Source organism: Vespula vulgaris, chromosome 11 (genome assembly GCF_905475345.1).
Source record: "Vespula vulgaris chromosome 11, iyVesVulg1.1, whole genome shotgun sequence".
Classification (NCBI taxonomy): domain Eukaryota; kingdom Metazoa; phylum Arthropoda; class Insecta; order Hymenoptera; family Vespidae; genus Vespula; species Vespula vulgaris.
This window is the reverse complement of record NC_066596.1, coordinates 2019352-2045000: the sequence shown is the minus strand read 5'-3', so window position 1 is coordinate 2045000 and position 25649 is coordinate 2019352. Positions and strand designations below refer to the sequence as shown.

The 25649-nt window shown below is 33.1% G+C and overlaps 5 protein-coding genes across 6 annotated transcripts in view; 2 read left to right on the top strand and 3 right to left on the bottom strand.

Moving 5' to 3' along the window:
• Positions 1 to 20059, bottom strand: part of LOC127067684 (alpha-(1,3)-fucosyltransferase C) — a 105650-nt gene extending 85591 nt beyond the window's left edge. The window contains exons 1-2 of the mRNA XM_051002928.1: positions 19942 to 20059; positions 19654 to 19791 (exon numbers count right to left, since the gene is read on the bottom strand). The gene's annotated coding sequence lies outside the window, so the exon portion shown is untranslated. The remainder of the gene's footprint in view (positions 1 to 19653; positions 19792 to 19941) is intronic.
• Positions 20060 to 20248: 189 nt separating this feature from the next.
• LOC127067690 (39S ribosomal protein L22, mitochondrial) lies at positions 20249 to 21522 on the top strand. Its single transcript, XM_051002937.1, has 4 exons — positions 20249 to 20491; positions 20623 to 20859; positions 20961 to 21174; positions 21255 to 21522. Exons 2-4 carry the CDS (start codon positions 20626 to 20628, stop codon positions 21473 to 21475), a joined length of 669 nt encoding a protein of 222 aa, XP_050858894.1. The 5' UTR covers positions 20249 to 20491; positions 20623 to 20625; the 3' UTR covers positions 21476 to 21522.
• Positions 21523 to 21660: 138 nt separating this feature from the next.
• LOC127067691 (60S ribosomal protein L39) lies at positions 21661 to 22401 on the bottom strand. Its single transcript, XM_051002938.1, has 3 exons — positions 22294 to 22401; positions 22071 to 22174; positions 21661 to 21792 (listed from the first exon to the last, which is right to left on the bottom strand). The coding sequence occupies exons 1-3, from the start codon at positions 22294 to 22296 to the stop codon at positions 21744 to 21746; spliced, it is 156 nt and encodes a 51-aa protein (XP_050858895.1). The 5' UTR covers positions 22297 to 22401; the 3' UTR covers positions 21661 to 21743.
• Positions 22402 to 22512: 111 nt separating this feature from the next.
• On the top strand, positions 22513 to 24669 carry LOC127067687 (nitrilase and fragile histidine triad fusion protein NitFhit). Of its 2 annotated transcripts, none has more exons than XM_051002932.1 (6): positions 22513 to 22710; positions 22929 to 23067; positions 23162 to 23317; positions 23431 to 23637; positions 23710 to 23922; positions 24013 to 24669. In XM_051002932.1, the coding sequence occupies exons 1-6, from the start codon at positions 22676 to 22678 to the stop codon at positions 24172 to 24174; spliced, it is 912 nt and encodes a 303-aa protein (XP_050858889.1). In that variant the 5' UTR covers positions 22513 to 22675; the 3' UTR covers positions 24175 to 24669. The 2 variants fall into 2 exon arrangements, with proteins under 2 accessions (XP_050858889.1, XP_050858890.1); XM_051002933.1 differs by having other exon boundaries at positions 22708 to 22854.
• LOC127067689 (ER membrane protein complex subunit 3) lies at positions 24174 to 25581 on the bottom strand. The gene is made up of 3 exons (XM_051002936.1): positions 25171 to 25581; positions 24845 to 25101; positions 24174 to 24781 (listed from the first exon to the last, which is right to left on the bottom strand). The coding sequence occupies exons 1-3, from the start codon at positions 25317 to 25319 to the stop codon at positions 24411 to 24413; spliced, it is 777 nt and encodes a 258-aa protein (XP_050858893.1). The 5' UTR covers positions 25320 to 25581; the 3' UTR covers positions 24174 to 24410.
• Between the last annotated feature and the right edge of the window lie 68 nt (positions 25582 to 25649).

Genomic DNA, 25649 nt, shown 5'->3' with positions numbered 1-25649 from the left:
CGATTATTGGCTTCGGCATTCCACCAAAATCTCACCCTAAAACGGTCGAGCGATTCAATTAATTCAGTTTACCGGGAGTGTAATAAAGTCTAATTACAATGGTAAACTACCCGTGGTAAACTGTCACAGGCACTTTCGGTGAGTGCATTGCATAGCTAGAATATTTCATTCGCAGCCGCGCGTACGTATAATTTTGTAACAAGAATAGAAGGAAAGGGATGGTTCATGAAAAAAACAAAAAAAAACAGAAATATGGAACAGAAACGAAGGAATAAAAAGAATTCGAAAAACAACGAAAAAAATAACAAGTGCATTAAACCAATTTCTATAACAATTAATCGTTCCAGTGACCCAGAAAATTGATTTTCTTTTTTTAAAATCGAGCGAAGTATCTATATTCAAATAGCAAATTTTAATCAAGAAGAATTTAAGTTTTAACAGCTTTACCTACACAATTACAATTGTTAGAGTAGGACTCCGAATCAAAAAATAAAATGAAAAACGTCCAAACAATTGCTGAAGAATAGTATTTATAACAGAAGAAAATAGAAAAAGAACTATAAAGTACACTATGCATTATTTAATTTGCCGAACGAAACCTGTTCATTTTCTCTAACTATTATAAACTCTACAAAAGATAATTAAAAAAAATCATCATTAGTATATTAAAATAGTAAATTGATCAAAAAGAATGAATTAAAAAAACAAAGAAGGAAGGAGAGAGAGAGAGAGAGAGAGAGAAATGAACATGAAAATAATTGCTTTAATAGGATTTATAACAAAAGAAAAATTCTATACAGTATAATTTGCATCGAATTCGAAAGAAAAATAAACAAACAAATAAACAAACCAACAAACAAACAAACGAACGAACGAACGAACGAACGAACGAACGAACGAACGAACGTACGTACGTACGAACGAACGAACAAACGAATGAACGAAAATCATCGTTAAAAACAAACAAACGAAATCAAACGAGTTCATCTCACATAAATGTTGTACAACCCCATAAAACGCAACAACTAAAAATCATGATTGAAATTCTCTTTCGTATAAAATGTCGATATCAATGCACTCGTTTCGTTTCCAATCTTTAAAATCAAATCGATCCGCGTTAAGACTCAAGGAAAGTCGTGAAACGACATGGTTGTTCTCTAATCGCCTTTTCTTCTCTCTCTTTCTCTCTCTTTCTCTTTTTCTCTCTTTATCTCACTCTTGAGAAGGAAGAAATTCTAACGGAAATTGAGACGGAAAAGCGAACAAGACCTTCCATCGAAGATACATCGCATCTCGAATCCGCGATAATGGATTCAAGGATTTCCTCTGTACCGCAGAAAGCGACTAACCCTAGCTCTCTAGACAGTAAGATAAAAAAAAGAAAAGAAAAGAAAACAAAGAGAGAAAAAAAAGGAAAGAAAAGAAAAGAAATACTAGTCGCTAGCTCTTTTCCTCGTCGTGCAAGCTCTACCGATCGCGACAGATCTTGTCTTTATCCCTCCATCATCTTTTCTACAGTCGTTTCTATCCTTTAGCATCACGAGTACCCTCTCCAAGTCGATACCCTTTATTACCCTTTTTTCGACGCCCTTTGAGTCTCTTCTGGCTTTTGAGGACTCGCCAAGAAAAAAAAAACAGATAGAAGAAAGAAGAAGAAGAAGAAGAAAAAGCACGAGAAGATACCTTTAAAGAGGAGCGGGGTAGCAACTCGTCTGTCTATATATGTATATATGTATATATGTATATATATATATATATATATATATATAAAGTGGCTGCAGCATTCCCGAAGGATTCGTATTCTCAACGATTTGAATAATCTTTTTTCTTCTTCCTTCTTCGCTTTTTCTTTTCCTTCTATAGCTCTCTTCGCGCATATCGAGATTAGGTTACCTTCGTTTCTAATAAATTTTCTTATAACGCATTGCTCTCAATAAAAAAGTTTTCATTCGTCGTCTCCGAGAAGCTAATCGTTTAAGATCCCTAAGGAAAGGAAAGGAATTACTCGACGAATTCGTTAAGTTAGATATATAGAAATTTTCATTTCTAGTTGTGAGAGAAAGAAAGAGAGAGAGGGAGAAAGAGAGAGGAAGAGAGAAAGAGAGAGAATGAAAGAATTAGGATTGATAAAGTTCAAACATCTGTCGCAACTTTCACGAGAAATGGATTTAATACTTTTCCAGAAATATTCGTTATGATGATGATTATTATTATTACTCTAATATAATAAAAACGATATCCGCCGTGATAATGTTCGAAAATGTCGAAGATTATTACGAATCGGAGTTCGAAACTTCGAATTTGTACGATTTCGTTGTGATGTGAGATCAGCTTGGCCGGCCGTACTTCCAATCATTTTAACGAATTTAATTTTCGATCGTTATCATTGATCACAAGTGCCGATTAATTTTAATATCAATTAATGGAAAATTGCATTCGAAGTGTGGAATAACAAATGTCGACGAACGAAAATACATTTGGATATACGTAGAGAATACCTATATAAATATTCTATCAAATCAATCCTACTTCTTCGTTGTTATTTTGCTAACAATTTTGTTGACGCACTTATGATATATATACATACGTATATACATACATACATATATATATATATATAAAACACCACATTTAGTAACAAAATTCAGAACGTTTTCTGAAGGTCTAGACAAAGTTATTCGCTTTCAAAAAGTCTTGGAATATTTTTACACGACACACTCAATGTACATACATAGATATACATATATACATAGGTAATCATGTACTTCACAACTTATTCAGCCACGTGCACATAAGAACGTTTATAAGAATATATCGCTATACGTTCGATGTCTTTTGAGATATTCCTATTCTTTCTGAAACTCGCTTTCTTTTACGATCCGTCAGATATTCTTTTAGAGAGAAAGAGAGAGAGAGAGAGAGAGAGAGAGAGAGAGAGAGAGAGAGAGAGAGAGACCAAGAGAAAGAGAAAAAGAGAAAAACGTGAAATCAACTTGATATCCCACATCGAGTCCTGCCTTCTAATTTCGTATCGAAAATTCGTATTTTCGGTCAATGCATTCGCGTATTACGACATAGTACATATACATATGCATACTCGTACGAATACATATCCCTGTGTACATTCGCGCACGCGCGGTGACAAGAGCATGATGTCGTATGACCCAAAGGACTCCAAATTTAATAAACAAAAAAAGGAAAACCAAAAAAAAAGCAAAAACAAACGAAAAGAGTAAAGAGGGAGAAAAAACCAAAAAAAAAAGGATCGGAACGTTATAACAATAAAAATGTTTTCCTGTTACCGCTGGCAAAATCGTTTATACAGATTTCTATACTTTTTCCAGGCCATCCGAATAAAATTCCAGTAGAGAGAAAAACATGAAACGTATGTATGTTGTTGGATACATAAAATTGGAATATGCCTGTTGTCGAAAGCGAGCCGACGCTTGAAATATGTCGAATTTAATAACATCTTTCCCCTGGTCTGGTGTACATACTACACGTTGGAAAATTTTGACACGTGGAAATGTCGTCTCAATTGGAATGAACTTTCGTTTCGATATTTCTCATATAATGGAAATGATAAACGAGGAACACGATCGAAACTATCAAGGAAATCAGGGTACACGGTTCTGAAACTCGGTTTTAACTAAAACTCGTTTTTAATTAAGTACGCTGGGTTAGATCTCGCGAGGCATCCTATTGAATTAACCCCCACTTGTTTCTCAACCGGACCGACCTGGACCTGGAACGTACGAACAGGAAAAAGCGCCAGGATAATGACTATGCATAAGGACGCGCAAAGGATTTCATATAAATGATAATGCTCCGGGTAGTTCCTTCCGCTTCGACCTCACCAGAAGATGGCTCAAAGGAATTACAAATTTCGGACGAAGCCAAAATTGGCCGCATGAAAAATACATTGGTGAATATACGAGGACAGTTAAGGGAAATTTTCGCAATTGATCGGTTTCGATATTTCCTTATTCGTTGATTCATTAAAATCCTTTGAATTAAATATCTAATTAGTAAAAAAACAAAAAGAATCATCATCGATTAATCTCTACACGTATTAACGTTCCCTAATATAATATCCTATCCCATATCCGTATATCCTTAACTAATTCTGAAATATATCGAAAATTTAAATATATTCTCAAGAAATTTTCGAATTCACGTGTGTTTGAATAATCAAACGATAATAACCTATTAGGATAACAAAAGGATGATAGTTTCGCCAATTGCAATATACTAAGCACGTCGAAAGTTTGACTAGGAAATTCGATTATTAAAGAGAATATCCAGGAGCATGCCCAGGAGCATCAGGTTCAGTCTCTCTTACCCCTTAACCATACTCCTTCTGCCAACGTTTCTATCGTGTATACGTAAGGAAACTTTGTAATTTCGGAAATTTCTGTCGTTGAGTACGCCTGGAGAGTGTACCTGGCAGCGAGACACTTGGCATTAACGACTTAATTCGGCGCGTACGCCAAACTAGGCGGACGACTCTCGTGGGGTGATCATGCTGTGGTGCACTTAATGGAAACGAATCGTCCTTTCCTTGAGTTACAACACACGACTAGCTAGATAGGTAGCTTGGTATCTACCTAGCTAGCTAGCTAGCTAAGCTAGCTAGCAAGGTAGCTAGCTTACTTCTCTTTGGTCGAATATAACGAGGTCAGATAAAACTACTGTATGATACGTACAACTGAGTATCCAAGAAGAATATCATGGTACCTATTCTCCAACGATTCTCTCCAACGATTCTCTTTCCTCATTCCTTTAACATCATTCATATTTACGTTCATTCGGGATTATTCCGTCAAAAGAAATATTCCTGCGACAAAAAGCTTTCAACGTAGAAAATCAAATGATGAAATTTTTCTATTCTTTATGGGTTATCATTCTGGGTTAAGCGTTCATAATTTACAATACCGGAAATATGTGATAGAAAATATCTTTTGAGATTTATCATTGAGAACGTTTAATCGTATGATTGAAGGAAAGAAACCAATAGAGATAGAAATACCGTAACCGTCATTATTTTCGGTTAATATTCCGCAATGCCAGAGGTAGTTATAATTAAAAAGCTGTGCCACACCGTACGCGCCTTCCAACGTCGAAATTGCATGTAAAATTGGGCCGAATGCACGGCGTATCGGTACATACGTATATATGTGTATATATATATATATATATATATATATATATATATATATATGTATGTATGTATGTATAAACATATATATATTCATATATATATAGACACACACACATATACACGTAGCAAAGCTCTCCGTACCGCAAAACCTCAACGCCAGGCAGTGGTAGGTAATTTTACAGAGGACTCGTTGCGGGAATCGAAGTGAGAGCTGCTGCCGGAAAGAGGGATAGAGAGAAAGAGAAAGAGAGAGAGAGAGAGAGAGAGAGAGAGAGTGGGTTGAGGGTGGATTTCACCGAATGCAGTGTACGGGTGTCAAGCACAGTGCTCCAGTTTTTTTTTTGTTTCCTCCAAACACGCCGTTTTACCGCAGCTCGCGGTAAAGCTTTCGCGGAAAGTATAACAGCCGCTCAAAACCATTGTCCTTCTACTTTGGGAATCATTAACTATCAAAATCCATAAACGCTCGATCGTGTTCTATATATGAATTTTACTTTGATGGTAAAAATATATTTTAAATTCTCTACTTATATATATGTACAATATATATTCATATATATATATATATATTTAGATACATATTTTACACACTCGATCGAGCTTTTCTCGCGAACGTTGAAGCCATTAAAAAAGTATTAGCAAAAAAGAAACATCAGTTGAATGAAGTTGTCAAAGGGCCAACATCGATAGCCTATTCATAGAGGCAAATGAAAAACGTAACGGCATCCTTCGATAAAACGACATTTGAAGAAGATGGCTCGGTGTATAGCAGATACTGCAAGTTGCAACTACTGATGCCGTGTTGCTGTTGATGTTACTACTGCTATTACTCGATCGTTCCGACATTTATATCTGTTTTATCAGCCCTTTTCCCGGGTCGTGAAAGCGTCTTATAGATCGATATCGAGTTCAAACTACAAATGGCCTCTTATCGATAGTGTGGATGTACGCACAGTAGCTCACAAAAATGATCATACGATCTATGAAATTGAGTGTCTTCTTTTAAGAGTCTCCCATCTATTAAACGAATCGATATTAAAAGAAATAGATGAAACATTCATTTTTTTATATCTCTTCTCTTAATATTTTTAATATTATTTCGATTTCAAAAATAATACGATCCACTTATGTGAGTCGCTTTGGACTTGCAGAAAAAAGGAAAAGAAAGAAAGGAAAAAAATAGTAAATTTTTCTTTATTCTTGTACGATATAATTATAAAAGTTCGTTGAACGATTCGTCGACGAGTGTCCCAATATCACGGATGTACTTTTCTCACGCGAATCACGTATGCATATGCTAATGGGCCAAAAATATATGCTAATGAGCTAATGCGCTACGATATACCCCCGCGAGGTAATATAAACCGTCCTTAATGGTTTCGCGGGTGGTACGAAGTTATGCCAAGTAGAGTTATACACATTCTGCGAGTTCCACGGCATACGGAACGAGTATGGAAGGTAAAAGAAGAAGGGTGAAATAGCAAGAGGAGAAATTAGTATCCTTAAGGTATTGCGGGGACAACAAGAACTCGACGATTTTCAAGGGAAGATCTCGTAAAGTAGTCGTTAAGAGAACCAAGTCGACTGTAAAATTTTCGTCTCTTACCTTACCTTTCGAATATATATATATATATAAGAAATATAGAAAGAAAAAGAGAGAGAGAGAAAGAGAAGGAAGAAAATACTGGCCAAGCTACGGAAATAAGTAAAAACCTTCTCTAGCTTCTCCTTTGACCAACAAAACGAACAGAAAAATGGCTCGCTCGAGATCGTTGCTCAGGGTAGCCTTCGAACCAATGATACATTACCGACATTCACTGTTCTACTCTACGCCGTCTTGGCATCAATTATTCGTACGTGAGTGCGTGATTAAGGGGTACGTGAGTACGAAAGAGAGAATGTCGGTATAAATGCAAGCCCTCACTCGCGGCGTCTTGGCCCATTAAAATTGCATTCTCCAACGGAATCCCTCATGAATGTTATATTTCCAAGGTGGGTAGTAGTAGATAGTAGTAGTAGTGATAGTAATAGTACGTAATAGTAGTAGTAGTAGTGATAGTAGTAATAGTGATGGTAGTGGTAGTAGAGTAGTAGCAGTAGGCAACGACGTGTTCCACGAGATTCACGTCGATGTTGGATTAAAGGCACTTGTGACCGCAATGCGGAATATGATCCGGAATGCAGAATATAGAATAGAAATTCGATCGTTAGAGAAAGAGAGAGAGAGAGAAAGAGAGTAAGTGAATGAGTGAATGAGTGAGTGAGTGAGTGAGTGCTCACCTAATCGATTAATTTTTCATTCCAAATCGTTGAAAAGAAAAATGAAGAAAAAGGAAAAAACGAAAAAGAAACGAAAAGAAAGTAAAATTAAAAACTCCGATCGAATAATTAATAATATCTTTAAAATCATAAACGAAACAACATCTCCGGGCAATGTCAGCGTTTGAAACACATGAAAGCACGTGCGAGAACTACGATCAAAAGCCTTGCTCTAGGAGAACCATAGTTACGAGTTACGACGACAACGGCAACGCAATGACGTTTTAACTATGCTAACATCGACTCTATCACAAGGTGTGGAATTCTCTTTGATGGTCAGAAATAGGTATCGAGCAGGTTCCTCTGTGTTAACCGTACTGCTTTACACAGTAAATTGCTACATATACGCCACTTGTCGCGTGCGCAAGTGTGTTTCCTCCATCCCTATTCCTCCTCTCTCTCTCTTTCTCTCTCTCTCTCTCTCTCTCTCTCTCTCTCTCTCTCTCTCTCTCTCTCTCTCTCTGTATCTATCTATCTCTCTCTCTCTCCCTCTCTCAATTTCCCCACCACCTGTCTCCACCACCGTTCATCACCCGCAAGAGCTCATGAACTCTGCATAAACTGACCGGTAACTACTCCCAGAGTAGTTTGAATTGTCTTCCCGGTGTATACAATGCTAGGGAGCGACCACTTAAGTGATGCTTGCCTACGATATTACAGGAGAGATAAGCACGTTGACACGTGGCAACCACTCTCCTCACTGCTTTGTGTTTTCCGTGCCTACCGATACACGCTTTGCGTAAACAGCCTTAGGAAACTATGGATAAATCGATAATCGGTTACATTGTTTATTTCTTTATTTATACCATGCAATAGATTATAAGGTATCTGCGATTAAAGTGACGACTTTATTAGTCTTGTTATATGTATTCATAAGTCTTTATTTTATTATATATTGTTTGACGATAATTGTAATTATTAAAATATTATATTGTAAAAGAAATGACACGATCGATCAACTACAGTCGACTTGTCTAATATATATATATATATGTATGTATCTGAAAAATCGGAAAAATCTCAAATTGAAACAATAACTTACTCTTTTGATTGTAATAGTTTATTGTAAAAGCTTTTTATTATTACGTAATGTTTGATAATAATTGCAATTATTGAGATAAGGACACGATCAATCGATCGTAGTTAAATGTTTATTTCAATTTGTCGATTGTAGTTGACTAGTATACGTTTTAGACTTTTATTATATACATTCTGAGTGAGATAAGGAAGGAATAGACTGATAAAAGTAAAAGAATTGGAAGATGTATCACGAAGCCAAAGGAACTCTAACGGAAAGAATAAAGGGCTCGCTCGGGCGATCATTACTGGCTTGGAGAAGGAACATCACCCGGAGGAATACTTTTATCGTTTATCGTCGTACTTGCTGCTAGAGGAGAGAAATAGATAAAGAGAGAAAGAAAGAGAGAGAGAGAGAGAGAGAAGTAGACGTATGAAATACAGGTGTAATAATTGTCTGTTGCTGGAGATTGGTTTTGGACATAGTAGCATTGGAGATACGATAGGAAGGGCCAGTTGTTTCCTATTGTGTGGCTAATTACTTCAGGGATTCGGGGATTTTCTACTATAGCTTAACTAATCCACCGATGAAAGAAGCCTAACTTGAATTCTAAACACTTCGTCTCGTAAAATCATACATGTAACACGAGGAAATTCATAAATACAATTCGTAACAATTCTTAAGCAAGTTCGAGTTAGATCGATCCAATAATCCTGTCAATTAATTTTCACATAAATAAATAATAGTACTCTTTTTTCTTTCTTTTTTTTTACATTATTTTAATAATAAAATTGAGAAAAGGACAGATTTAATGGAAGACGGAGAAAATAAGTTGCTAATTCGGTAATTGGTCAAATTTCTCTCTTCTCGAGTTCGAACGAAAGAGAGAAGGAAAGAGAGAGAAAGAAATGGAAATAGAAGGAAGAAGAAGAAGAAGAAGAAGAAGAAGGAGAAGAAGAAGGAAAATGAAAAAGAAGTTTTCTTAGCTTTCCTTCGCTATTAATCGCAAACGTTAAAGCGCTCACCACGCGTTAACGGTTTAACGAGTAAACGCGACGACTCCGTCGGGAGAATTTCCGTGCGAATTTTAAAATACGCCGGCTGTTCACCGAGGCAGAAATTAAATCGGTAAAATTATTCAAAAACTCAATTATCAGCTTATTGTCGGTCTAACTGGCTCACTATAGCCCGGCTAAAGGCGTGAGAAGGGTGCAGATGTCGCGAGAGCTAACTCTCTTTCTCTCTCTCTCTCTCTCTCTCTCTCTCTTTCTTTCTCTCTTTCAGTTGAAAATAAAGGACTTTTTAGTAGCCGTGGGACAAACTAGAGAGATATATCAACGTGGCTCGGGGACGCGTTTTACAAGGCTACGCTTTAAGAGACGATCTTATTTTAGCTAGCATTTTCAAATCGTTATACGACTACCATGTGTTTGTTCAGAAAATAGTAAGATAAGAGAAATGAGATAAAGGATACTTGATATTTTTCAGAAAACGTAGATAAGTACGTTATATCTAGATAAATATCGATTCTTTATATCTATTCGTGATTTGTAATCGTCATCTTGTCAAGGTCAAAAAATTCTGAAAACATATATCGGCCATCATAAACATTTTCATTTGACGATGATCCAATGGGAAAGCGAGGAGTACCATCTGACGTAACACCATATCTACATTTTCTGGATCTTATCTCGTAGAACCGATAGACAGGTCCGCATTTCATGAATAAAACACGGAAGTATACGTATGGGCTGACAAGTTGCTGGAAAGGGGTAGCCTTGCGGATGTAAACGAGACGTGTATCGGAGTTATACGGCGTATCGGACAAGCCGGAGGAAAAATTTTCAAGGGAATCCACTAACGTAATACTCATGATACGATCGATGTTTCTTGTGTTTTCTTTCTTCCTTTTTCCCTTTTTTCTTTTCTCTCTTGTCATGTTCCCTTTTTCTTATCATCGCGAGCTTCCGCAACGATAGAAGAATCGCGAATCGAGATTATGTGGAAATTCGTAAAAAAGCTATCGTTTTCCCTCTCTTCTCATTGTGTATATACATACTCGTATGTACATATGTGTTACTACGCGTGGTATATATGTGTATGTACGTATGTATATATATATATATATTAGGTACCGAGTAAGTCGATGTGACCGCACAGCAACGTTTCCAGGGCAAAGTTTGTCGCCGCGAAGAGCTCGTTCGCAGAGTCATCGCGAGACTAGAAGAGAGGAGGACTCGAAACTAGAAAGCGGCTTTAGAATTTAATGCGTGAGAGGTTTCGGAGTACAGTGTTATCCGAACGTATCCCGTTGGGTTTTGCCATTCCTGTGGGAGAACAAGAGTAAAGGGAAAGAGAAAGAAAAAAACGTGAGTGTGTGCGCGTATGCGTGCGTATGTGCAAGTATGCATGTATATATCTGTGTGTGTGGGAAAGAGAAAGAAAAAGAAAGAGAAAAAAAGAGAAAGAGAGAGATGGAAAAAAGAAGGATAAGGAAAAGAAGAAGAAGAAGAAGAAGAAGAATATAAAGAGAAGCAAGGGAAGAGAAAGAGTAAAAGAGAGAGAAAGAGAGAGAGATAGAAAGTGAAAGAGAAGAAGGGAAAGAAGATAGGAGTGAGAGAAATACGAGAGGGACTCTCGAATAAGTATGCGGAGGACCGAAAGCCTTGGGTTTTCGTAGCGACGGCGGTATGAATATTTAAACGGATGTAAATTGCGAATTAACTATTGATAAAAACAAACCAGAGGGTTCGCGCTAAGCCTTCCTCGTAAATCACACCCTTTACCAAGAGGTACGAGAGGATGAAGCGTTTCGAAAACATAGCACTTTTTTCTTTTTTTTTTTTTGCTCTGGAAGAAGGAAGTAGATGTGTAACAAGTTATCAAAAAAAAAAAAAAGGTAAGGATAATATGTAACAGGATGTAGGATTTGGCAGAAAGCATTTTTTTAAAGAAAGAAAGAGAAGAAGAGAGAAAGATAAAAAGAGTTTTATCATTTTGCAAACTTCCAACAATTCAAAAAAATTTATCAATATCGGCACGTGGATTTCTTTTCACGAAAAATATATAGGCAATTGTCATAACTAAAAACAAACATTTGTAGATACCTGTAGAAAATTGTATGGGCGAAAAAAGTAAGAGAAAAAAGAAAAAGAAATCAAAAGAGAAAAGAAAAAGTGAGTACAAGCGAGTCTTCCTAAGATGGTCTTCCTAACAAATTCGTAGTTTCCTCTTGGCAGCTCTAAATCGTGCCGATAAGGAGTTTCGTGTGATGGCCAAGACATCGTTCAGAAATAAACTGTCCCAAGGGTGTAACAGGATTAGGAAAGGCAGACGTATCACCATCGTGAGTTAATCCTTTGGTGTCGGCCTTCTCGAAGGAAAAGTGGTGGTCTTGGGTAACCATAAGTACACTCTTATACTCTAACTTGGTGAACGAACACGTATGAACACATCCGTAAAAGGCGTAACAGAACAAAATATAACACTCTGTGTATAGAAAAAGAAAGAGAAAGAGATAGATATATAGATAGATATATATAGATAGATAGATAGATAGATAGATAGATAGATAGATAGATAGATAGATAGATAGATAGATAGATAGATAGATAGATAGATAGAAGAGGAGGAAGATTATAGGCACGTATTGGCGCATCGGCCCCCTGGGCTCGGTTCACCCTTCGCTCGTTGCTTGGATAAGGGAGAGAAGAGGATGAAACGAAGAAGAAGATGGGAGGTGTATGGGGGGTATAAATGTAATCCAGAAGCCAGACGTGACGTACATAGTTGCTTAGTCCCGTTCGCTTTCCACTCGTCTCACAAGTCTGAGTATACAATATATACATACTTATACGTATATTATGTATACTATGTTTGTCTACCTTTCTATATGTTCATATATGATATCATTCTATGCGTTTGTGTCTCTCTGTGTGTCTATGTGTGTGTATATGTTTCGAAACTTCATAAATAGCTTGTTTTTAATATCTCATATAACTATATATTTAACTGTTCATATTATTAATATTAATTGGATGTATTATAACAATACCATTGTTATGAATATTATAATATAAAATATGTACGATATTCGAATAATAATGTCGCAATAGTCATTTCCAAAATTATAAGTGCATAGATTACTTTTGTTCATTTTCGAATATAGAAATTCGAATATATAATTTCTTAATTTGTTTATTTTAAAGTTATTCTTTATAATCTAACATATATTCTTTCTAATCAATTATCTTTCCCCCGATACTCATTTTGCATTCGTAGAAATTTTCTGTTTTTCTTTTCTTCTCTCTCTCTCTCTCTCTTTCTCTTTTTCTTCGTCTCTGTCGCTTTTCTTTAAAATAAGCCGATAAACCGATCGGCAGTAGACGGATAACGTCAGAGAAGTCGAAATAAAACTCAGCGTTCCTTTCTCCTCTTTTCGCTCTCTCCGCACGAGCACCCTCGTTAAGCGCCTACGTGTTCGCGATCCTCAATCTCGAACGATCCTCGTGCACCAATGCTCGAATTATTTTTCATCGCTCGATCGAGCACGGTACTTTTTCTACGCCTGCGGGCCCAGCCTTTAATCTCTTTGGACGCATACAGTCGAAATCAATGAGAAAGGAAAATACAAATTTTTTCAATGGGGACCATCGAATATGATCGAACATCGTATTGAATGTATGATATGAATAAAAAAAAAAAGGAAGAGAGAAATAAAAAAGAGAGATAAAAAGGAAAAAAAGTATAATATGTGAAGTCGAACCATTGATATTGTTTATCCATCAATCGTTAATAATTCCTCGATTAGCTCGCGGATTTAATGTAAAAAGTGTTGTTTCTCTTTTGGTACGAATAAAATAAGAAAAAAGAAAGATAATTTTCGAATCGATGATTTCCAATATTTCGCCTGTTACATATTAAAAACAAATCGCAAACCTTCTCACTATTTACGAATATAATTGTATAGATATTACTCGTTAGATATTCTATCGAGAAATATTTTTATTACACCGAAATAACTCAATAGATGAAAATGTTTGAGACAAAATTAGAGAGTAAATCATTTTATAAGATAATCGTCGAAAATCAAATATTCTTATCTTTTTTTAATTATTCGAATTTAAACAATTTTTCATATCGTACGGACATCGAACGCCATCTGCCGATCAAATTTCAGAATTAACTTTAAGAGCATATCGCTAGTGATAGTGTGATAGTGTTTCTTCTAAAGAAAACTCTCACCATATAACTATTCTTATAAATAATAAAAATAAAAAGAAATTAAACCGTATAACTCGTCGAAATGAAAAAAAATGGATAGTAAAGAAAATGACGTATCTATCATAAATATAAAATTCAGGTCATGAAACATAAAAATACATCAGCGTATGTTATAACATAACTCAACAAACAAGACATCAAAACTGTGACTACTAATTAGTAGGTTTGAAGATAGATTACCTAAATGGATTGGTACACGTAAATCTTATTAACAGTACATATCAGGTTTACATCATGACGAAGAAAGCTAAGCCTTACAAAATACGAAGGATCTTCAGTCAAGACAGTTAATTAACGAGTTTAATTAACACAGCTTATAACTATTATAATTGTATGATAAAAGTCGATATTATCCATAAAACTATCAAGTGAAAAAATAATCAAAGCCGATGTATTTTCAAGTATCAACTTGTAACTTTTAATAATAGTTCAAAAAGTGAAGTTAATAATATCAAAGACATTTTAACAAAGAAGTTTAATTAACATGTTAATCTATATTATAACTATCTAACAAGATTCAATCTCTTTTTCATTTTTTAAAACTATTAAATGAAAAATAAATCAAAGACGACGTGCATCTAATTGTAAATAAGTCTATCAACTTATAACTTAATAACAATAGTCAAAAAATTATTAAGTCAATGAGCTCGAAGTAACTCACGATGTTCTCTGATATCGCATGTTCAATGAAGCATCTTCGTAATTAACACCTATCCGATCCGAAACGGTGGCTGAGCTAATCCAGCCGGATAACCGCTAACAAGTCTCGCGAGCGTGGAACATCCATGTCGATGGCAAATGACGCGGAATGGGAAGTACTAAAGGGAGGTAACGCGTGTAAAACGGGTACCGACAGACAGACAGACAGACAGACAGACAGACAGACAGGCAGACAGACAGGCAGAGAGAGAGAGAGAGAGAGACAGAAATTGAGGGATAAAGAGAAATTTATTTATGTCGAGAACAATCACGGTATGAAAACAATGGTTGAAAAGAACAGTCATATGGAAAATATAGTAGCAGTGACGAAATAATAATAAATAACTAATAAACTTTAAATGGTAAATCACGTGAAACAATGATAACTGTTAGGCAAATATGATTATATCTATTACCCTTTTATTATTATTTTTTATCCTCGTGAAAAGCAAATGTATATATGAAAGAAAAGTCATATTGTAGAATTAACTGATTCTAACAAAAAAAAAATATTGCTCTACTCCATTTACTCTAGTTAAAATTATAAATAATCCGAGTAAGTAAAACGCACAAGAAAAAGTTCAGACTTTCGGATAGAATCGAAGAAAGGAGACATAAGAAAATTGATAAGATCTAATAATATCTCATAAATTTCTTACAATTTTTAATAATTATCTTATTTCTGGTTACCTATTTTTCTATAACGATCTAAAGAATTTCGAAATCAGATATTGTCCCATCCCTCTCGGTGAGTTTATCTTAAATGAATCCAGACGATAACGTATTGTCCATCGTCGAAAGAATCACGTACCTCAACGAGACTGGAAAATCCGCTTTTCAACGATAAAAAGAGCCTTCTCGTTTGCTCACGCGAAAACGAACGATTTCCACGGTGCTATCGAATATTTCAAAGCGAATAGAACGAATCACCAAATTCGTGAATATATATGTACATACGTGTATATCTACGTATACATACACATATGTGTGTGTGTGTATCTGTGTGTGTATATATATATACATATATATATATATATATATATATATATATATATATATATATATAACTACTCTCTTTTTCTCTCTCTCTTTATCTCTTTTTTCTCCCTTTATTGAAAAAGTCGAAACTTCGTGGTTTCCGATGGTTATTAAAACAGAGATGATTAAATCGTACCGCTTGCCGTCTCGTTAGATATACGTCTCATTTTTCTACATATATTTCCTTTATATCTCACCCACGGATATTTTGCGTGGTAGACCGCACGTATCGTTGCATTCACTTTCGATGAAATTAATTAAGAGTCTCATAATCGTACCACCGACGTCATAATACACGTAACAATATGAAAGGTGCTATGCCATTTGACAGAACTTTCAATCTTTATTCTATATTTTTATTGTTACTATTATTATTATTATTTTATCATCGACAAATAGGTACAATAAGTTAAAATCTCTTTTCTTTTTTTCTTTCCTTCTGTTTTTGTTTTTCTTTCTTTTAATGAATTAATTAAAACCAATCAAAAATTATTTATATCTACCTTACCCGTTGTAAAAAACAAAAAGAATATAGATTATTATATATAAAAATATCTAGATAAGATTAATTTTATGAGTCATAGTTTACATTTACCATTCTATTATAAAACGAATGAATTAAAAATCTCATAATCGCATCATCGTCGTCACAATAGACGCAACAATATGCAAGATCGAGAGTATTATATCGTTCGACAAAATTTTTCAATCCTTTCTTCTACCTTCTCTTTCCACCTAGTTACATATTACTATTATTATTATTACTATTACTATTATTACAATATCAATTTTTATCCGAAAGAAAAAAAAATAAACAAACAAATAAAATAAATCAAAGCCATTGTTTTCTTTCTTCAATACGAATTGATTAAAGCTTCTCTAATTTTATTCATTATTCAAAAAAAAAAAGAAAAGAGAAAGTAAAAAAAAAAAAACCAGAAATAAAAAAAAGAAAAAGAAAGAGAAACAGATCACTCTATTTAAAAATGTGTACTTTCGATCAATTTTATGAGTAACTATAGTTCGATGCGTTCACCGTTCAATTATGGAATTAACAACGCGAACAGGCGGCCCTTTCGGTCAACGGCGTAATAAATGTTCGCCGTGGCAACGATAACGGGGGCAAATGAATGCAACGGATACCGGTATTTATGCGATCCAGATATCAGTGGAACAATAACGGTTTCGCGCGGTATCGTGGGCGCGAGCAAGCGAGTAAACGCGCGCGCGCACGCCCGCGGCCGACCGACCAAGTACGCGCGCGAGCGCGTAATTATTTTGGGATTAATGGGCGAAGGTGCACTCGAACGTTCCTATATACATATACATATATATACATATATATATGTACGTATGTATATATGAATGTATGTATTATATTATGTATATGTATATGTATGTGAAGTGTTGCGTCGAAGCGCGCCAAAAAAAATGGATGCACGAGCGAACGTTGCAAATTCAACAGCTAATTGTCGATCGTGGTTTCGTGCGAAGCTGAGAACAATTAGTCCTCGAAACGTTCATTTTCGATAACGCTGAGAAAATTTGAGTTGACTCTCTATAGGTTTTGATTTGACGGATATCTTGGTTAATGTATCACAAAAGATTCTTTTAATTGAAAATAAAAAATATTCTTTGTAAAAATATAAAGAAGATCGAATTATTTACGAAATAAAATATTTCGTTTACTTCGGTATTTAAGAAGCATGAAGGGTGATAAAGAAGTTCGATCGTTTGTTTATTACATGCAGCCTAAAAGCTGGCAACCAGCGAGACATCGTTGTATCTATAGAAACTTGCATGTTTTATAATATAATTTAGAACATTTTACAATAATAAGTAACTTTGTTGAATTCGTTTTAACGAATTGCGAGAATAGAAATATATATAGTTTCATAAAGAAAAATCAAAATAAAAGAAACTGAAATGTGGCCTCTCACTTCATTTACACAAAAAAAAAAAACAAAAAAATCAATAAGTTCAATTCTTCGCGAGATAATCAAAATTTTTCAAGCCGAACGAAACACCCTGTATATTCATCCCTACACACAAATATCTTCAATACCATCACACATATTTAATATGATTTCATATTAAATAAAATGCATCGTTGCATCTAAATATATATTTAAAATGTAAATAATCTCATTTCTGCCATTAATATAACATGTATATATATAACAACTTAATTATATCTTATTACGATTATATAAATAAAATTTTCATCCGTCTCAAATCCTTTTCGAAATACTACATTAAAATAAGAAACAACAGGAGAGAAAGATAAAAGAGATTTTGAGGGATGACTGCAAAACCGAATTGTGAAACTCATTCAGAATATAAGCGTTTCGATGACGCCTCGGAAAATTTACTGGCCACGAAAGGCAACAGCGATATACAACGGAGAAAGGGATTAAGATGCGAAACGGTTTCTCGCGAGCGAAGAAAAGCCATAAATAAAGGATATCCGACTTTATCCATCCCAACCTTCTCTCTCTCTCTCTCTCTCTCTCTCTCTTTCGTTCTCTCTCTTTCTCTCTCTTTCTCTTTCTCTCTTATATGCTTTTCGGAAAGATAAAATAAGACACCTTAAGACCGATTTCAAAAATGTGCACTCTCCCATTTACCTGGGAAGCTTGAAGACGCTCGTAATGAGCATCTCGCAGTCTCTTTCTTCTTCTTTTTTTTTTTTTTATTTTTTGTTTTTTTCAGAACCCACTATATCTTTGGAATAATATAGAGTAGTCTTGTTAAGAGAAAAAGAAAGAAAAAAAGAGAGAGACAGAGAGGGAAAGAGAAAGAGAGAGATAGAGAAATAGAAAGAAAGAGGAATGAGAGAAAAGAGATACGTTCCAGTAAGAATATTTGTGTGGGAACCAGAGAGATGGCTTGGCTTAGGAGCCACCTTCCTCCGTTCTCCATCCTCCGTCCTCTTTTCTCAGCTGGAAAGGACTCGACAAATATCATAAAATGTAAATTCCTAGGATTCCGGTTTGATCCCGAGGAGAACCTCTCAATTTACCAATACTGAAGTTGTTCCTCTCTCCTTTTACCATTCGTTCTTCTGACACGTTTAACTTTATACATACATGTGTGTGTGTGTGTGAACGACGCAAAAATTTCTTTAACTCGATTTTAAATAGAGTTGTAAATTCGCGTATGATTTTACATCGACACACATACATACACACATATACTTTTTACAAGATGTGTAAATACGTTTTCATCTATGTAATCAAGAAAAACTGTTCTCATCGTCCGTGGACATCACCAGACGACGCGTTATGGCACCTCTCTTCAGGAACATGCAACATATATATTATATATTATATTATAAGAGAGGAAGAGAGAGAGAGAAATACTCGCACGCACATATATGTGATATATATATATATATATATATATATATATATATATATATATATATATACACGTTGAATGTTCCGAGTTAAGCCGTATAAGATAGATGGTCCAGCCGTTAGCCCTCTCTCACCCATAACATTTCACTCGCGTTTATGATATATGACGTCGCCTTTAAAAAGTGGCAGATGTGTTTTCGCTCCTCGTACGAAACCGAAATGGACAACGACGGTGACGATAAAAAAAAAAGAAAAAGAAAAAGAAGAAGAAGAAGGTGAAGAAGGTGAGATTGAGCGAAAGTATCTGAATGCTGTCATGGCGTAACCATTGTCTTGATATTCCCAATAGAACACGCTTGAAAAAATGTTTTTATCCTATCCTATATATACGAAAAAGAAAACTTTCGGAAAAAATTTGTATTGTAAGAAAATTAAAAGACGAAAAAGAAAAAGAAAAGAACGAAAAAGAAGGATAATAGATCGACTCGAGATAAACTCGTTTATTCCTGAATATATTTATTCGAAACGTTTTTGTTATATACCTATGCAGTTTGAATTGTAAATAAAGTTTTAAATAGAAGCGAAGCGTGCTTTGAAAGATACATTGTTTTTATTTGCTTGATTTTCAAGCTTCAAAAATATATTGTCGAGGGACTTGTAGAAAAGTATGTACGTATGTATCTTAAATATATAGATACAAGTATATATTCGTAGTTGTAAGTTATAACGATAAATAAAGTGGTAAAGAAAAAGTAAGAAATTCTTATGTAACTCACTTAAGACGATCATCCGTGTTCTCTCAACAAACCGGCACAGTCAAAGTTTTGTCCGTCTCTTGCTTTTCTTGTCCAACCGAAATTATATTCTTTTCGCTACACCGACATACGTATCTATATATGTTTTTACGCATGTATCTAGAGTATGTATATAACGTAATGTATATATAAACGTGATCAATAAGAATTACGATTTGTATAATAAATTATTGATTATCGTTAAGCATACTCTATAATCATTAATAATTATTCCATTGAAATAAAAACATCTATCATAAATTTTATTACCTAAAGAATAACATCAATAATCAAAGCACGTATTTAAGGCCACTTCGACTAAGCTCGGTTAACTTCAATCAACGATAAATCGATTAGCAGTGTAGCAAACAGTAAAACTTTAAATTTTAATTCGTCGTTCTTAACCTATACTTTTGCGATACCAATAACTATCTAAAAATTTTATACATGTTATGAAACTTAAAATATACTAAGGTAATATATATATGCATTTCTATAGTTATATTTCATTTAATTGTCGTTCTTTCTACATTATTTATATACTGTGCCTGCTGCAGCCATATTGATTTGTAGTTCATTCTCCGGCATAAAAGTCTAAATGGCGCTGCATTTTCAGTCTTCTTTAGAATCCTTGTACAGTTTACCAAAAAATTTCGTATGATAATATATTGTTTTATATCGCTATTGCTATAGTTTAATATAAAATCGTTATATTAATAATAACAGAGTAAAATATGTATTAAAAGATATTGTATTTAAGTTATTGGAATAACTTTTCTTTTAATAACATTTAACTCTGTTTAAATATATCACATTATACGTAAGTAATATGTAGTACATAACATAGTAAAAGAAATTTAACTTTCATCTGATATATATTGAAAAGCTTATATATATACACACATATTATAACGTTTATCAAATTATAATAATGATTGTAATTTCATACAGAACATGAACAGTATTCGATGTTCTTTCCAACGACTGTCTTTATTAAATAATAAACCTTTTTTGAATGAACTTGTTGGAACATTACGAAGGTCTATAGTATTAAGCAGTAAATCTTTCTCATATGATCAAAGTACAGATTACCAAGATGACACGGATGAACAGAAAAAACTTAAGTGGTTAGACTATAATAACAAATTTTTTCCTATACAATCACCAGATGAGGAAAGAAGACCAGCTGTACATAATTTCTTATAATATAAATAATATAATATAGCATGATTATGAAACTATATTATTATTTATAATCTGTATATTTTTATTGATCTATCTTTTTTTAGTATGTATGTCATATGAAGGCAAATGTAAAATACAGTCCAAAAAAACTTTGGTATATCGCCTGTTTTGTTAGAGGAATGACTGTGGATGAAGCGATTAAACAGTTAAGTTTTATGCATAAAAAAGGAGCAGTTATTGTAAAAGAAACTATTTTAGAAGCACAGAATTTAGCTGTATCAAAACATAATGTTGAATTTAAAAGTAATTTGTGGGTTGGTGAGTAGATTTACAATTTCATAAATTTTTTATCATTTATACCAGAATCAGTCTAAGGTTATTTTATTATTATTTTATAGCTGAATCTTTTTGTACTAAGAGTATCGTATATAAAGGAATAAGACGTCATGCTCGAGGCCGTGTTGGAGAAGTACGTTACACATATTCTAATTACTTTGTACGTTTGGAAGAAGGAAAGCCACCTGAAAATTATTATTTGCCAGTTCCTAAAACCGGTGAACAACACTTAGAAAGTTGGCTAAAACAAATGCGAATGCGCAAAATAATAAATTCCTTGTAATTATTTTTCAATTTGTGTAAATAAATTAACGTATTATATATCTCTCACATCTATTGTACAAATACAGAATTAAATAGACCAAAAGTTATTAATAATATTTATTAAGGGATGGTGTTTTCATATGTATAGAATAATACAGTATTATAAAAATTATTGAAATAGCACGTTTTAAGAAAAAACAAATATCAAGATAAATTTGAAGATTTTATTTGAAGTGTCAAATCATTGAATATAACAGGACTGCTGTCAATGTGATCTTAAGATTAAATTACAGCTTCAATTTAGTCCTTCTCCAGTGACGACGCTTCGCATTGTACCTGGAATATTCAGAAATAATTATCTAAATATCTTATAATAAAATCAATTATTTTACATTCTTATACATATAGGTTATAAATTATCTACTATAAAAATAGTAATAAAAACACTAAACGTGTAATGGTATTGAAACAATTATCACAAAATACGTTCATTAACCAAACATATATCAATGAAATTATTTTATAGTTATCATAAGAATGAAAAATTATATCTAAAAAATAGTATCCGAAATTAATAGAAATTACTAAAATAATGTTAATGACAATCAACTTACCGGATGGTATTACCAGTACGCATTCTAACCCATTGAGGAATAGGTCTGTTTTGTTTCAACTTTTTGGCAAGCTTTCGCTTGATTATAAACGTTTTATGAGCAGACTGAAACACATGAAACACTTTATTAGAAATTACAAAATCATTTTTTAAATCACAATATCAAATCACATCAACGATGTAAATATATTTAATGGATTCCTAAAATATTAAATAATCCTTACCATTTTTCCAATACTGCACGAACGAAGTGAACGATGTTCTTAACAATCACTGAGTACAGATATGTAAGATGATACACCATAGAAAAAAAAAATACCTAAAGCCTAGTTCTCACTGCGTTTGTTCCTAGGAGAATATTCTTGTCCAAATCATATATTACAACACATTTAATTTTCTTTTATAATTTTTAAAAAATGAGTATGATTCATTGAATTAATTTTCTATATCAGTACTACTTTAAATATAATTAAATTAAAAACATTATTAATATACTATATATGAATTAGATATTTTGTTATTTTGATATCTGTTATTTGTGGTTCAGTTTCGAATTTCTGACTTCACATTCGAGTACATATAAAATCGTATATAATAGAATTAGTTATGATTGTCATGTTTATGCCACGTGTTATGTTTAAGTATGTAATTTTTTAGAATAAATGGAATAGATTGATCATTTTGAAGAATACATTCTTAGATGTATTCTAACAGTTTGATAATATATTGTCATGATCAGATCATATCAGATGTTTTTCATATCAAATATTTAATAATTTAGATAAGTTTGTAAAATAAAAAATATATATTGTATATAAATTTTATTCTAAAATCTAACTTTACAAAATATTTTTATTAGGAAAGAAGTAAAGAGATTGATTTCTACAATGACACACAAATTTGCTGCTATCTGTCAAATGAGATCTATAAATGATAAGCAAAAAAATTTAGAAGTAGTTTCCCAATTAATTCATGAAGCTAAGCAAAAAAATGCTTGCGTAAGAGAAGAAACAATTAATTTATTTACTTAAGCTTCAATATATAGGAATTGACAAATAATATTTAAAGATATATTTCTTCTTTCTATTATAGATAGCATTCTTCCCAGAGGCATGCGATTATATGGCTGAAAATAAAAAAGAAGTAATTGAATTAGCAGAACCTTTAAATGGTCCAACTGTTACTTGTTATAAGAAACTTGCTGCCCAAAATAATATTTGGTTATCAATGGGTGGTATTCATGAAGCAGTAATATAATTAATTTTTAAGAATTTTTATTTATTAATAATATCTCTATAGTCAAAAATTGTATTATTATTTAGCATTGGTATATTTGATACTTAATATAAAATCACTTTTAGTTACCTGATGATAAAGAAAAAGTCTCCAATACACATATTTTAATTGATAATGAAGGCAATTTAGTTTCCAAATATCGTAAAATACATTTATTTGATATGGATAATAAGGAAACAGGTTTACGTTTAATGGAATCAGATTATGTTGTAAAAGGAGATGATATAATACCACCTGTTTGTACACCAATTGGTAATGTGGCTCTAAGCATTGTATCCTTTTTGATTTTTCTTCCAATAAGTACATATAATATTACTTATAATATTACTTGACAAAATAATTAGTGTTACGACATGCGTTTTGCTGAACAATCTTTACTTTTAAGAAATATGGGAGCACAAATTCTCACTTATCCTTCAGCATTTACTTTTCAAACTGGTGCTGCACATTGGGAAATAATATTACGCGCAAGAGCTATAGAAACACAATGTTATGTAATTGCAGCAGCACAAACAGGCGCTCATAATAAGAAACGTATGAGTTGGGGACATTCTATGGTAAAATTTTATGTATATAAATTGTTTTAATCTGTACTAATTTTCACGATTAACTATTTATAAATATTTTTTATTTATATACTTAAATAGATCATTGATCCATGGGGAATAATCCTGGCACAATGTGCTGAGAAAATAGGTGTAGCTGTAGCAGAAATAGATTTAGATTTATTAACTAAAATTCGAAAAAATATGCCGTGCGAAGAACATCGTCGTACAGATTTATACTCGTTAATAAGATGTCAAAAATAGTGATTTTTATAATTGCTTTGGTATTTAAAATGATTTATTTTATATTTATTTAGATGTTAGATATTTGTACATAATAGAATTTACTACAATGTTTTTAAATTAATATAAATTACTCATGTTATATTAATTATATGATATAAATCATTCATTTAATGTTTTTAGAAACATGTTGAACTTTTCATAGCACTTCATAAGAATATACTATATTGTTTATGAAAAGATTGGCTAGTAGAATATTAAGTTTTACTTTGATGATATATACTATCACTTGTATCCAGCTTACTATGAGATCCTGTAAAATCTGTGTCTACTCCTTGTAATGCCCAATTATGTTCACATATTTCTAAAGCTTCCCATTCAGATTTAAAAGCTGCTTTCGGATCTGGTGGCATCGACATTGCTGCACCCGATACTTGATCTTGTAAAAGTCTAGATGTATCAGCAGCATTATTTTCACCAAGTACAAGAGTGTAGATAGAACGTAATCCAAATACATTCAAGAAATACCAAGATGCAGAAGAAACCCATGCAGCATCTAAAGTGACTAACTCTATACCTCGTTGTAACATTGGTTTAAATCTTAATGTTAAAGGAAATGGAACTTTAGCTGAAAAAGAATAATTAGTTAGAAAAAATACAATATTTTTATTAAGTTATATTATGCATATACTTGTAACAAATCCAGAGAACATCCAATTTATCCAACCACCTATAAGGACCATTGGCAAAACATTTGTTACATTTCCTTTTAGCATATCTGTCATCATGTTAGGATCAGTCATTGGATTTTGCGATACAGGAGCACGCTTTTGTGTCTTAAAGTATCCTGTTTCTTCGTTATTAAAGAAATGTCGTCTCATTATAAATGCAAACTTTGGAATATACTGACCATTTTCTCTAAGAAGTCTAGAGCGTATCATCACTTGACTAGATGTAGAAAAAAAAGAATATCGGTAATATTGCAGAGAATTACAAATGTACTAATTTAATGCTCACCTATCCTGTACCTGATGGACCTCCACTTTTTTCTGCGAAGCCAGTAATATAGAAACATAATGTCGAATAATTCCTACTAGAAATGTAATAACGACTATGGGTAGAAATACCCATCCACGAATATTTGAATCCAAAAGAAGTTCGGCCATTGTCAACCGAAACCTTATCGAACAGTATTATTAGAAAAATAATATGCTTTCTCTATAATACAAACATAAAAAGATAATTCTTAAGTTATCAATTTTTACGAGATAATTTAATTGCAATAATATAAAAAAGATTTTATCTCATGGTTTCAAAATATTGTCTTCTGTATATGTTTATTTGTGAAATCAATACACAATAGCGCGTATACGTTCTACAATATCACGAAGTACTTATGAATTACGTTAGAAATTCACGAAAAAGAAGGTAATGTATAAAATGATACATACGATTATCTTCTTTACCGACCGATACGATAGTACGGCATTAAAAGT

What these genes read in the sequence shown, in the direction of transcription:
- LOC127067690 (XM_051002937.1), top strand. Translation starts at nt 20,626, where the DNA reads ATGAACAGTATTCGATGTTCTTTCCAACGACTGTCTTTATTAAATAAT. An exon ending in ATGAGGAAAGAAGACCAGCT is followed by an intron (nt 20,860 to 20,960) that starts GTACATAATTTC and finishes ATCTTTTTTTAG; the next exon opens with TATGTATGTCATATGAAGGC. An exon ending in TAAAAGTAATTTGTGGGTTG is followed by an intron (nt 21,175 to 21,254) that starts GTGAGTAGATTT and finishes ATTATTTTATAG; the next exon opens with CTGAATCTTTTTGTACTAAG.
- LOC127067691 (XM_051002938.1), bottom strand. An exon ending in CGTACTGGTAATACCATCCG is followed by an intron (nt 21,793 to 22,070) that starts GTAAGTTGATTG and finishes TGAATATTCCAG; the next exon opens with GTACAATGCGAAGCGTCGTC.
- LOC127067687 (XM_051002932.1), top strand. Translation starts at nt 22,676, where the DNA reads ATGATTGTCATGTTTATGCCACGTGTTATGTTTAA. An exon ending in CTAAGCAAAAAAATGCTTGC is followed by an intron (nt 23,068 to 23,161) that starts GTAAGAGAAGAA and finishes TTTCTATTATAG; the next exon opens with ATAGCATTCTTCCCAGAGGC. An exon ending in TGGGTGGTATTCATGAAGCA is followed by an intron (nt 23,318 to 23,430) that starts GTAATATAATTA and finishes AATCACTTTTAG; the next exon opens with TTACCTGATGATAAAGAAAA.
- LOC127067689 (XM_051002936.1), bottom strand. Translation starts at nt 25,319, where the DNA reads ATGGCCGAACTTCTTTTGGATTCAAATATTCGTGGATGGGTATTTCTA. An exon ending in GTCCATCAGGTACAGGATAG is followed by an intron (nt 25,102 to 25,170) that starts GTGAGCATTAAA and finishes TTCTACATCTAG; the next exon opens with TCAAGTGATGATACGCTCTA. An exon ending in GTTCTCTGGATTTGTTACAA is followed by an intron (nt 24,782 to 24,844) that starts GTATATGCATAA and finishes ATTCTTTTTCAG; the next exon opens with CTAAAGTTCCATTTCCTTTA.